At 35.5% G+C, this 13,568-nt stretch overlaps 1 protein-coding gene across 1 annotated transcript in view; it reads right to left on the bottom strand.

The window, feature by feature from the left end:
- LRRC1 (leucine rich repeat containing 1) overlaps window positions 1–13,568 on the bottom strand; it is a 134,189-nt gene that overhangs the window by 30,949 nt on the left and 89,672 nt on the right. Inside the window, exons 11-13 of the mRNA XM_088137040.1 lie at window positions 11,777–11,866; window positions 5,163–5,219; window positions 4,747–4,810 (exon numbers count right to left, since the gene is read on the bottom strand). Coding sequence (XP_087993166.1) covers window positions 4,747–4,810; window positions 5,163–5,219; window positions 11,777–11,866 — 211 coding nt within the window. The remainder of the gene's footprint in view (window positions 1–4,746; window positions 4,811–5,162; window positions 5,220–11,776; window positions 11,867–13,568) is intronic.

Here is a 13,568-nt window from a genome sequence, read left to right as displayed (position 1 = left end):
TAATCTGAGGTAGGCAATTGTACAAATCCTTCCATCCTGCTGGCAGTTCGAAACTTCAAGGAGGTGAAGGAACAGCGCAGCTCAGCCTACTACAGTCTCTTCGCTGCTGGGTCGACTTCTGATAACTTCACACATACTGAAGCTTCTTTCTATCAGGCAAAGGGAGCTATTTCCCATAACCACAACATACTTAGCCCAAACTAGGGACAGAATCCTAGTCCTTTTGCTTGCAATTTTGTTTTTGTATATGTGACTTAGTTGCCTTAGTTCACAAGAGCAAAGGGTGTGTGTGGCTAGCCACTGATGAGGATGTATAGCCAGTTTACCTTACTAAATGTTTTATCAAACAGTAAGATAAGTTAAGCAGGATGTTAAGGAAGGAGACTCTGCACAAGGGAAAGGAGATCAAGGCTTATTTGGAAGACCTGAAGGAGGTTCCTAGCAATGAAACAGCAACAGCAATGGAGGAAGAAAGCACTGCCCACAGACATGGACAGACAACCGATATGGACATAATTGGACAACTAATAAAAGAGCTTAAAAAAGAACTGAAGATGGAATGGGATAAACATGCTGTGGGAGTAACTAAAGACTTGGCAGGTATGTTTGAGCAAAAATGAATGAACAATTTAAGGAAATGTCATGGCAAATAGCAGTTATAGCTCAGGTAGCCAGCAAAGCTTATGATACGGCTACAAGCAATACTCTAGAGATAAGCAAGGCTCAAAAGAGTATTTCTGAAATAAATAAATAAATAAATAAATAAAGAAAGAAAGAAAGAAAGAAAGAAAGAAAGAAAGAAAGAAAGAAAGAAAGATTGAGTTGGCAGATTTACAGGATCGTAACAGGAGAAATAATTTAAGGATCAAAGGAGTGTCAGAGAAAACTGGAACAACCAATTTGACTGCTTATTTCATTTCTAAAATGAATGACCTGAGCTCTGATTTGAACCTAACAGATAAAGATATTGAACATGCTCACTAGATTTACTGTTCTAGGAACACACAGAAACCTAGAGAAATTTTGGTCAGATTTGTAAATTCAAATATAAAAGTTGAAATTATAAGAAAATCACGTGAATTGAAGGAGATTAAATGGGGCAGTGAGAGATTATCCTTCTTCCAAGACATCAGCATAGCTACATTACAGTGAAAAAAGGAATTTAAACCACTGACAGAAAAACTTATGCAGGATGAGATTTATTATAAGTGGGGATTTCCTTTCAAGTTAGTTGTTTTTATGTCACAAGGAAGAAAAGTTATTTATTTCCTATTCATGATGCTACAGTCATGCAGAAGACTATACACATGGAGACAAAACAATTAAAAATACTATCTTTGAAGTCTTATGGAAAGTTCTTTTTACAGATTTGGTTTAGAACAAAATATCTTGTTAACTGAAAAGGCAGATATTTTCCTTCATTTTCTCATCTCCTGAAAGTAAACTGCATCCCTCTCTTACAGTTTTTTTTTTGGGGGGGGGACAGGGAAATGTTTTTGGGTCTCCCATGTTGGTACCTTCAAGTGCTTCAATTGAATGAAATGTTCTATATTGATTGATCATATGTAAACACTGTTCACTTGTCTTAAGAAATTGGTTATAACTTTCACATTAACTATAACTCATTCTCTTCCCCATTCTGAGACACACACACACACACACAGCCTTCAGTACAAGAAGATCACATATAGACTGTACATATTTGCAGAGGGGGCATCAATATTCTCTCTGTGCATCTTTAAACATTTAAGTAAAAACAAATCCATACACGTAAACATGCTTATACACTTCTAAAAATACAAGAATTATGGCTTAGGCATAACCAGTTTAATTTTCAAAAACTCACATTGTTGGGTTTTTTATTCTTTTACTAGGATCTATTGAGAATTATGGATACACTGTTCCTGCAACCTAAGGAAGAAGATGCTTTTACTTCAGAAGCTTGTGGGGCCATAATGACTTGAGAAAACCAGAGATGCAGAGGAAGTAGTTGGGTATCACTTATTTTTCCTTTTCAGTTCTTTCAGTTTTTACACTGAGTTTTCAAAGCCACAGGGTGAATTGAACTACTGTTATTAGAAACCTAACCTCAGAATATATTTAGTTGCCATGTACACTTTGTGGATATTAAATAACAGCCTATACTCTTTTTCATTCTTTTGCATGCTGACTTTCAGTGGTACAGTGGTGGGAGGAAATTAGCAAGCTGAATGTTATTCCTGCCCAGATTTTTAAAAAATTCCTCTGTTCCTTAGGTGTTTCTTTTTTTAAAATGCTCATTCATATGGGTTTATTTATTTATAACACTTCTCATTAATCAGCTTGAAATCCTATTTTGGTGGGCAGATAAGACGCTTAGCAATATTAGATGCTTGAACACACTGAATTGTAAAATATTTGCATTCACTTTCTTTTTAAAGAGGGTTTAACCTATACTGTGCTATGTCAAGGTAAGGTAAAAATCTAAGCAAATGGCAGTGTTAGCTCAGGTTATATAGCACCAAAATTATAGCAATAAGAACTTGAGAAAAATACTTTAAAAGGTAAAGTCTCACTTGAGTCAAACTTAACTCTTGGTGACTTCACAAATACGTCAATGTAATTTTCTTGGTAGCAGTACAGAAGCAGTTTATCATTACATTGTTCCAGGATGTTTTCTGACTTCCCAGTCTAGCCTACAACTCTGATATTATCCTGGAGATCTTCTTCAAATATTAACCAGGCCTGACCCTGTTTAGTATCCATAAACATTTGCAAGAGGATTTTGGTTCTACATGCCTCCTTTTCTCTTATCACTGAAGATAACTAGAAATAAAAACTATGAAGTGCAAGTGGTTTAAAGTTTATTTTAAAGTGAAGAAAAGTATCACATGTGGCAACACCCAACAACCTCAGTTGATCTAGACTAGGAAGTTAAAAAAAAAAAAAAGGCAACTCAATGACAAACCACTTCCATTGCCAAAAAAAAAAAACCACCACCTTTCATGGTTACTCCTATGTATAGTTGTAACCAGAAATCAAGCGGAAGTCAAAGGAACCTTTTGCAACTGCTCATAAAGAGAGAAAAATGGAAATATAGTACTGGACAAGAGAAACTGAGCAAATATGGGGAAGGTCTTTTCAAAACTGTTACTGAGTGAGTCTTCCAGTATTCAACTCAACACACAAGCAACAATGACCCTTCCTTCAACTCTCCTAGTTTTGCTGGTGAAATAAGCAAAACCTCCATCAATGGGTTTATTGTGCAATTGTAGATCAAGATTCATGACCACAAACAAGTGATTGCAATTGCTTCAATATAAGCTGAATTCATGATAGTAGAAGCATACATGGGTACAGGAATGCTCCTTGCTGCAATCACATTATAAGCATGGAGATGCTTTACTCACATCCCTAGTGTGAATTAGGAGTATGGAGGGACATCTCACTGCTATTCCTGTGTTGGACTGAACATGGAAAGTTATCACCTGAACAGGAGCAAAGGGATGAGGCTTCATAAAGTACGTAACTACAAAAAGAGCATTTACAAGGAATCTTCACCAAATGGATATTTTAGTAAAATAAATAACTTATTCTTCCAGAGTTTCTACATATTTGTGTCAATTACACCCTATTTGTATAGTAAAAGTTTCAAACACAGAAAAGGCAATGTTAATTGTACATTATTTCCAGCTAGGTTTATCTTTTTTCCTTTTCCAAAGAAAGTAAAGAGTCATACATATGAAAGAAAAAATACAGAAAAAAATCTCAGAAACATTGCTGCAGAATATAATTTTAAATCAACACATGCAACTGGATGCAAAACAAAATGTAAAATGTGTGTGCTTCAGAATTTCAATCATAGAATTATTCAATTCTGTGGGGAAAAAAAAAAACAGCAGCAGCAGCAGCTTTCTTCTCAGTTTAGGAAACATGTCTTGTGGAGTTTAGCAACTCCCCCAAAGACAGTTGTTCCAGAATGCAATTGTCTTTCCCACAAGGAAGGGATGGCTCTTTGAAAGCCCGGTTCTGCAAACTCTTGTTATTCATAAAAGCTGCTGACTCATGGCCTAGTGAGTCAGAGCTCTTGCCCAGACTAAAGAGCAGCAGAAAGAGCTACACCCATGCGATCCAGGTGGAGTTATGTTCCAAGGAAGTTTTCACTATCCTCCCTCAGGAGGTTCCTTTCTCTTCTGTGGTCTTTCTTTCAGCCAGCCCTTCCAGCAAAGTAATCCCAATTACAATGGGGCACATTAAATACACAGCATGCAGCACCCCTTATGTTTTTTCCTTAGCTCAAAAGCAAGCATACCAAATGGACCTGAATGTCAAGTGGAAAAGTGAGATTTAATCCTTCCCTTCAACACATGGATGTGTCCTGTGTGTCAACAGAAATCATTTTTTACCACTGGCACTAATGAGATTTTTTTTCTTTAATTATCTCTAGGTGCTACATAAGTGAAGGGCACGATCACGTCTGTAGACAGAAGGAATAATTCCTATCTGTTGCAGTCCCAATCTAGACCAAAATCCTCAGCCTTTTCTTTTGAATTAAAAAAAGAAAAAAAAACAGTAACAAAAATATACACACAGAAAGCTGCATGCGGTAACTTAACATAATTAAGATACCCAAGAAACAGATAGTTTGAAGAAATATAAAAAAAAAAATTACACACAATCAAGTGTACTCATCTGCCCATTTTTTATATGTTACAACTGACAATTTAGGAAGTAGTATACTGAAATTTCAACACATGCAGTGCTTACCAAGTTATAAAGTTCATTATTCCCTAAATCTAGTTCTTCTAGTCTCTGCAGCTGGGCAACTGACCTGCAAAATCAGGAACAATATAGTTTTTAAAAAATAATAAATTCACATACAGTTTAGTATTAGAATTAGACTAAGACATTCTTAATATGATTTATCCTAATATTAAAACAATGTGTGTTAATAAAGGCACTGATTGATTGATTGATTGATTGATTAGGTGCCATCAAGTCATTTTCAACTCCTAGCAACCACACAAATAGATTATCTCCATGACAAAATAAAAACATTACTTTTCAGCAATGTCTACTTTTTGCTGGAAGATTTATTCTACTCTTCTGTTCTACTTGCATAGTCAGGGGACAGAAGATTCTCAAGTCATACTGTGCATACAAACAAACAAAGAAAAACTTACTCAGGTAAATATGTTAATAGATTCTCCCTTAATTCCAGTGATGCCAGGTTATAGAGGCTAAAGAGACAGAATAAACGTGGTTAACACTTTATGACATAAAATGGTGCTACAAAAGACAAAAAGTAGGCTCTGTAAATAGAACATCTCAAGCATCTTATAAAACCTAAGTAAGCAGGTAGATATACTATTAAGTTGATTTTTGCGTAAGTTGAAACCTAAATCAGGCAATATTTCTGCCCAGGTAAGCTAAGCAGCGGAAAGCAGAACTGGTGGGACCAACATGCTCAGCGATTCCTGGCTTTTTAGATGGTAGAAGGTGGTGCCCACCTCATGCTTCTGGGATTACATGTTACAGCCCTAGGGGATAGACCAGACCAACAGACTCCACACAGGCCTAAAACTACTTTTATTAAGATGGGCTATAGTAACAGAATCTTGCAAGTCTGACTGTGCTTCCCCTCCTCCCTCTTTTAAATTAATGTAAATTAGGGGGGTGCCTATCTGAGACAATGTCATAACCCTTAATTAAGGGTTTAAGCAATGTTCATCTATTTGTTACCTTGATAACAGAACTCCCCTCTTTCCGTCAAGGTCATTCTCTTTACTCTCTACAGATCACTAGCTGCTCTTGCTCTTATTATCAAATATATTTCATATAAATTTTGTGGTGTTTAGAGTGGATACCAAATAATTATATATATATATATGCATAATAAAAAGGAGAATTTCTAGAGAAGATAAATCATATGCTTGCATTACCTAATAGTTACAAGGAAGTATAAACTATTTTTCCTCAATAGTAAAGAAAGAATACATTCACTGCAGTCTGAATGTAATTTTATTTATTGGCTTGATCATTAAAATGTAAGGGATTAGTCACAGAAGGATCAATTAAAATTAATCTCCAGCTATTCATAGTATTCCATAATGGAGTTCTCACTGCAAATGACCTTATATGGGTAAGTTTTTCATTGTCACCCCTTCATAATAAAAGCCTATCATCACCATAGTAACATTTTCCCTCTTTGGGCTTTATTTAGGACTAAATGGAACACAAAGAATTAGATATTTGCCCAGTGCTATAATCTGCTTTAATCCTTCAATTTCTCGGAATAAAATAAAAATAGTGATATATCCATATTTTCCAAATCATAGCTATCTTTGCCTTACTCAGCAATGGACTCCAGAAAAAACGCCACAGTCATCATTTGTAAAAAGCTCTAGAGAACTTAAAAGAGCAGCAATATGCTAGAGCCAAGTTTGTCAGATCACAACATTTTGCCTCAGTTGGCAGGTATGAAAATGTACACAGAGAAAAAATGGCTACTACAGCGGTTAGAGAAGTATAAAATGAAAGAAAAGCAACTTACCTGTCACAACGCATGTGTTAGAGCTCTTGACTAAGTATTAACAAATATATTAGTTTCCTAATATGCAAATTTGAAACCTAAACCTTTAACATAGTATTCCAAGTTGCTAATAAAATCTAATTCAGCAGTTTCAGTCTAGAGTTGTTACCATTAAGAATGCCAAATTGTTTAAACCTGCCATTTCCTGAACTATTGCCTGTTGATGTTATTTCACTATAATCACTTATTCTGGTTGCTATCTGCATTGTTACCAAGAAAACAACAGGATGGTATGTGACATTTTCTCCTAGTTCTGCTCCAACTCCACCCTTCTTTGTCCATTTCAATAACATAATAGTTGAGTGAACACTCTTACATCATCTGGTAGTATCAACTGTAGAAAGCACAGTGGTGAGAATTCAGGTTGCTATGCTGACACAATTCTCTGGGTCAATCTACAACACTCTTAGCAGATCCATCTTCTTTCTTACCAAGCACAATAATTCATAGGGTTCTGGCTATGAAATTCTTTTTCTTGTAGGACCTCCCAGCTTTCAGATATATGGGATCTCGACACCCATAATAAGCACAACCACTGACTCTTGATTATGCCATAGAATTATGGATTTATAACACTCGCCTATTCCAGAAATGTATCAGCTCAAAAATAAGACCAACATATGTGCACATTTTGAATACTATAATGGAAAGAGTTTTTCAGCCAAATTTCAGAAACCATATGTTTTAGGAATGTTTAAATATTCCATGCAAGATAACAGCCAAATCAACCCAAGAGAAGATGCAATTTCTTAAATAATTAAGATTATTGCTTTCTTCCTTCAGTATTCCAGATGTCACTTCTGGCTGAAGTATAGGACCTGTTAGAAGTCTAAGGGAATACATTCCAAAACATGCCCTTTTTAGAACCAACATGTTGGCTTGGTTTTAAATTAGAGCCATGCTTAAATGTGGCAGTTTTTCATTCACGTGCGAATTTGTAATTTTGGCTATGTATTAATGCAATTAACCAGTAATTACATATGTTATGTATACATCTAATTAAACAGCCATTTCCTTGTTCTACCAGTTGCAAAATGCAGTTTGGTCCCTCAGCATTTCAAAAATAGATGACTGTTAAGCAACAAAATAAATATATTAAATCACAAATCAGATCTCACACTAATATCCATAGCAGAAGATGGATGTGCTTATAGGCCATTTCAGGAATTCTAAAAATGTATTCTCTCTATTCATGCAGAGGGAATGGGCTACTTTTGGTTTGTCATCTTCTGTATGTAGAAGGGAATTCAGCAGAGCTCCCTGCAATTTAGAACCCTGAGTTACACAAAAACCATCCAAAACGAGAGGAAAAAAAAAATCAGGGCTGCAGACATATGCCCTTTACATCTGGAAGGCAACAGAGATGGTGATAGAGGAATAAAGTTAGCATATTTATTCCAGCTTTGCTTCCTTCCAGGTCAAGACTCTGTCACCCTGGTAAATTCTTGTTTGGCTATATATGATCAGAGAGTATTCCTTGAAACTAGAACACAGAGAGCACACCACAGTCCAATGGAGTTCTTTATATTAATAGCAATCTTATACTACAGGGTGCAGGAGAAACAGCATCTCTTATTTGTATGAGAGATGAACTTGACCATCACTGCAATTTGTGGGATGCTGCAGAAGCATGCCTGCAGACCATCCTTTTTCAAACATCAACAGTACTTTAACTGATTATTGGAGAAGACCACCAAAACACAGTCTCTCACAAAATTCTTTATCCCAGCTGTGGTTAGAATCAAAGTGGCAAGAGGCTATAAAAGCAGGATACACAAATTAGAAGATAGTTCGTAATTGTCAAGGAGACAGTACTTGTGGAAATGAAATACAGGAGAGTAAGCTAAGTAGAGAAATAGTACAGGGATTATTTTTGGTAAGAACAAACAAGGTAAGAAAGGGAAGGGATGAAGAATAATTTTATTTATTGCAGCTGAACAAAACTATAGCTCCATGTAAGTTTAGGCATTAATTCAGAATCTAAATAGAGCCATATTTTGCTTTAAAAATCAGCTTAATGTGGTTCAAAGCAACTGGAAAAGATGCAAATGTTTTAATTGTAGTGCTTTAATATATACTTAATGCTTTGGTAGATTTCCAGGCATATAGCCAAGACAAGCCACCACCAAAGCAAACCAAATCTCAACTAACTTTGCCACTTTTAAACATCTTGAAATCTGATTATACAAACAGTTTCAACATACCAAAGATGGGGGGGAGGGGTGACAAGGATCTTTCCCACTTAATTTTAATCTAATTTTCTCTGTAAATGAATAGGGACTATAGCTATGGAACTAAATATTACACATGAATTGTGTTTTGAGTACATGCCACAAAGAATTATCCTTTCTTGTCATGTTCTGCCTTTTCAGAATGTCTGCCTTCAGCTATAAATTGTATTTCCCCATGAATATATTTCGAACATAATTTTATGCCTGATAGTTACCAACCAAAAAGTTGTCACATAAACTTCCCTAAGTAATGACATACACAGGAAGGAGCAAGTGATAGCAAAATACTAAGTAAACTTTAATAAAAGAGGGAAAATATTTTTTTCAAACTGAGATTTAATATCAAAACTCTTGAGCTTGTACGTGGGCTTAACAGCTTGCATATTATAAAAAAAGAAAACATTTAGAAAAGAGAAAAGCAAGTGTGGTTTTTTTTTTTCAAGTAAGATTTTATATTCTTTTCTTCTCACCTATGGAGAAAGTCTAATTTTACAGTAGTACATCCTGTTCAATAATCTCCAGGCTCTATTGCAATAAAGCTGAAAAAAATTCTCTTGACTTTTCAAAAAGTGTATTTTCTATTTCTGAATATATTATATAGATTAAAAATGGTAGCTAGCTGTATTTAGCACTTTGAATATGCAGTCTTCATTTCTATTCTAGTCAAAATATGGTTTAACCTCAAATAAATCCCCACCAGCAATTATATATATTAAAATGCTTAATAATGATGCAATTATATATACTAATTTCATCCTCCAGGATTTTCATTTTTATTTGAAAATCAAAGTCTATCAACCTGAATTAGAAACAAACTGGTGGATGCAAAGGTATTTACACCAAATGCAAGTGGACCTCATTATGCACTATGTTGTTATCTGCATATCTTCACATCATGGATCCAAGAAACAGTTCCACATGTCCACAATTTTTGGCATGCAGTTTTGATCTCTCCACCATTTTGTGCAGAAGTGTTTATTCACTCACCCAACCCCAATTTCACAGAAATCCTAGTGATCTGTAGCATTCTTACTTTGTGGGTTATCCTCTTCCTTCAGCAGTAAAAATGAGGAATACATTAGAGTGAGAAAGAGGAAGATCTGAGATAACCAAGATACAGTATTCTTGTTTTTGCTTTTTCATTCTGTTTTCGATCATTTGTCTGGAGCTCAGAACTTAATTGCCAACCACATTCATTGGATTAGGCAGCATAAAAATAACTGTACTAAAGAAATTGTACTAAAGTCTAATTTTACAGTAGTACATCCTGTTCAATAATCCCCAGGCTCTATTGCAATAAAGCTGAAAAAAATTATCTTGATTTTTCAAAAAGTCTATTTTCTATTTCTGAATATACTATATAGATTAAAAATGGTAACTAGTTGTATTTAGCACTTTGAACATTCCATAGACTTACAGTCTTATTATAACCCTTGCAACTAACAAATACCATCTGAACATCTGAGTTATTAGATATCAGGAATTCTAACACAGAACAGTAATTTTGACAGCAAAATTGAACGAAATCATCTCAAAAGTAACCAATTATTTATTTATTTATTAAATTTGTCCCCCGCCCATCTCCCCCCAATGGGGGACTCTGGGCAGCTCACAACACATTAAAACAATAAATAAATATACAATTAAAACCTATAACAATTAGTCTGTTACTGTTAAGAAATACTAAGGTTCAGAGATATACATTTAATAGACTGGCATGTCAGAGATTATTTGTTTTTTTAATGAGTCGGACGTCTTTGGGGGTCTACTACAGATGTACTAGTCATAATTTTAGTTCTATCTTGCTCCTGCCCCTCAAACTAGAACACTGAAGACACTGATCTCTGGCAACACCCTGTATGATAGGATTACTATATTCAACTGGGATGCTTATAGTCAATCTTATATTTCCCCCTCCATGCTGGACTTTCAAACACTGAATTCAGTACTTTCAAAACTGCTCAAGAGATGTCAAATATTCTGGCCATAAGAAATCATCACAATTTGGAATGAGACCCTGCCTTTTTGTTTTTATCTCTCATAAGAGTAGATGCCACAAGAATAAGTGGATAGAAATTCATGCTGACTGCTATGTGTCAGCTAACTTCAAACATATTGGCCAAAGTGATTACTTTTTTCAAATATAAGAAAGAGCTCTGCAAAATGTCAGACAGAGGTGCTTCACAAAGTGCTATCTTAAGCCATACAGTATCTTCTGGAAGACTTGCAGAGCTGCTTTGAATATTGTCCTTGGTTGACACAACTTCCATGAGGGCCACCAGCAAATGAAACAGCTGTGCATGCACATGCATGCAGACAGCCTTTGAAGCAGCCAAGTATGCAGCTGTTTTAACATTATGAGGAAAAGAGATGTGCTTATACTAACATACTTTGCAAAGTGTCCATTCTGAATGCTATTCAGAGTCCTATTAAACATTTTCAAAAGGAAACAGCTGAAACAGCAAGGAAAAATCTGTGACATAGCTATGTCTACCCAGCATCAGTAACATGAACATAGAGAAAAATGAGATCACAATGATTTTAGTTAGCTTTAAAGTATATGCAAAAGAGTTGTAAGTTTATATTTTCATGCAACACATCTGTTATCTGCATCATGTCATTTTGTCATTTCTCATTTTTCACTGTTTATGCTTATGTGTTTTTACAGATGTTTATTAAATGGCAATACTCTTTCATTATATATAAAAGAATATATTTAAAGCAACTCTCATACAAAATGAAAAGGATTCTGTGCTGAAATAGTGCTTAATGCCATTTGTAAGTTGAGAGTAGAATAGAGACCCCTCATGTCATTTTTAGTAGGCCCACTACTTCAGGTGCAAATGACCCGGGATATTTACAACACCCTTGGACTAGGCGGGACTGTTATATGCAATGTTCACAGGGATTTAAATTTAAAGTCCATGAGTGACACATTTCAGATTTCAAACATTACATAAGGAAAACAACTTACTTTCCAATATTTTCAGGTAATGCTTGAAGTGAGATGTCATTTACAGAGAGGCATGTTAGATTCTGTAGTTCAGGAAAACTTTCAGGTAACCTATAGAGAAAAAGTACAACATATCCCTGAGAATGGCAAAGGATAAATTCAGTTCTCTGCAAAACAAAACAAACAAACTTGCAATTATTAATGTTTCAAGTTCGTTCATTGAAAATAGTACATTCAGTTTTAGATGGCAGTTTACAAAGCAGGAAGTAAACAACTCCTGGAGAACTGAATAGAACTAACTAAAGTCATATATCCACAGCAAGCATTAAAACTCTAAACTGTGTACACATTATACGATATGGAAAAACATGCTTAGATTACCACAAATATTTGTGGATACATGATTTAGAATTAACTGGGTCTTGGGGAAGCTATCATTGTCTCAAATATGGTGCTTCTTTTTTTCTTTCTCATAAAACAGATTTTTTTCTTCTTTTTTCAACTATTTTTCCAAGGATATTCTCTCTTACAACCAGGCAGCTTGGTTTGTAAGGCACTACACAGGACAAGTTGTTTTGAAAGCAAATCATTAGTTCACTGAAATGCAGCAGAGCTTTGGCAGTGAATCCAAACAGGCCAGCAAAAGTCAAACATTAAACATTTGTTGGTCTTGCACATGATGACGATGGTCATCAAGAACAGTAGCTCATTTTAAAACAGGGACTCCTGCAGATTAAATGCCAACTTTCAGCCCAAGGATGGACAACCATTCAGTGACCAGAGTTTGCATTTAATTGGGGGGGGAGAAGGGTAAGCCAAATAGATTGGGCAATTATGCGAAGTGCACTGAGCCACATCATGCATTAAAAATGTATTTTAAAGTTCTCAGGGAAAGAACTTTGGTTTAAGTATGCCAAGAGTATTTTCATGTGTGTGTATTTATATTTATATTTCACTGTGTGATCCACCTTGAACACTGGGAAACAAGACCACTGGCTTTTGGTAATTATACCCTGAAACTGACTGGAGTGGGGTTCAGGGACCATTAAAAAAAGAAGGGATTGGTGGCCACAGGTTGTCTGTATTGGTTTTCATGTGTTATGAAACAATGAATTGCAACTGCTTTCTTTCCACATGAAATATTGTCTCCAAGGAGCTAATTTATCAGCCCTGCTCTTGATACTCAACAGGAAGCAATTAGCTGTTGGTAAAATGGATTGAATAGGAAATATTCTAATTTGTCTGAGCTACACTGTTTGTTTCAATCAGAGGAGATGTTTAATGAGAAGGAGGCAATGAAGCACCATACTGAACCACCAGAGGTACAATGGCATCTACCAGCCAATTTTCATTTCAGAGTTTGTTCTCCAGGACAAATAGCTAATATTCATCCCTCAAATTCATTCTCAGCAGCCAGAATAACATTTCAACTGATATGTTTCTTGGAAGCTACATGGCAAAAAGTAATTAAACACAGAGACATGATACTGTCTTTTGCTCAGAAGAGCAGCATCTATGTATCCCTCAGAACTGTCACTATATGCATGTGCTAATCAGTTATTAAATAATAGTTCTGAGATTTCTGAGACATCTATCAGCTTCCCTACAACGTCTGAAGCTCCCTAAGCATTTTTCTGGATTTGATACCACTAACCAGTTCCAGCCAGCTACTGCAGATTTCAGGCATCTGTTTGTAAATCATAGGTGTCCTCAGGTCTGAGTAGCATGACCCTTCCCCTTTTTTCTGTATTGCTATGCTTATCAATTTTAAGGTTATATTGATCCATTAATGCTGTTGGCATGAATTCATACT

This window comes from Python bivittatus, unplaced genomic scaffold (genome assembly GCF_059951505.1).
Source record: "Python bivittatus isolate LINGU-HERP-01145 unplaced genomic scaffold, Pbiv_v1 ctg000020_np1212, whole genome shotgun sequence".
Lineage (NCBI taxonomy): Eukaryota > Metazoa > Chordata > Lepidosauria > Squamata > Pythonidae > Python > Python bivittatus.
This window is presented reverse-complemented; position numbering and strand designations above follow the sequence as displayed.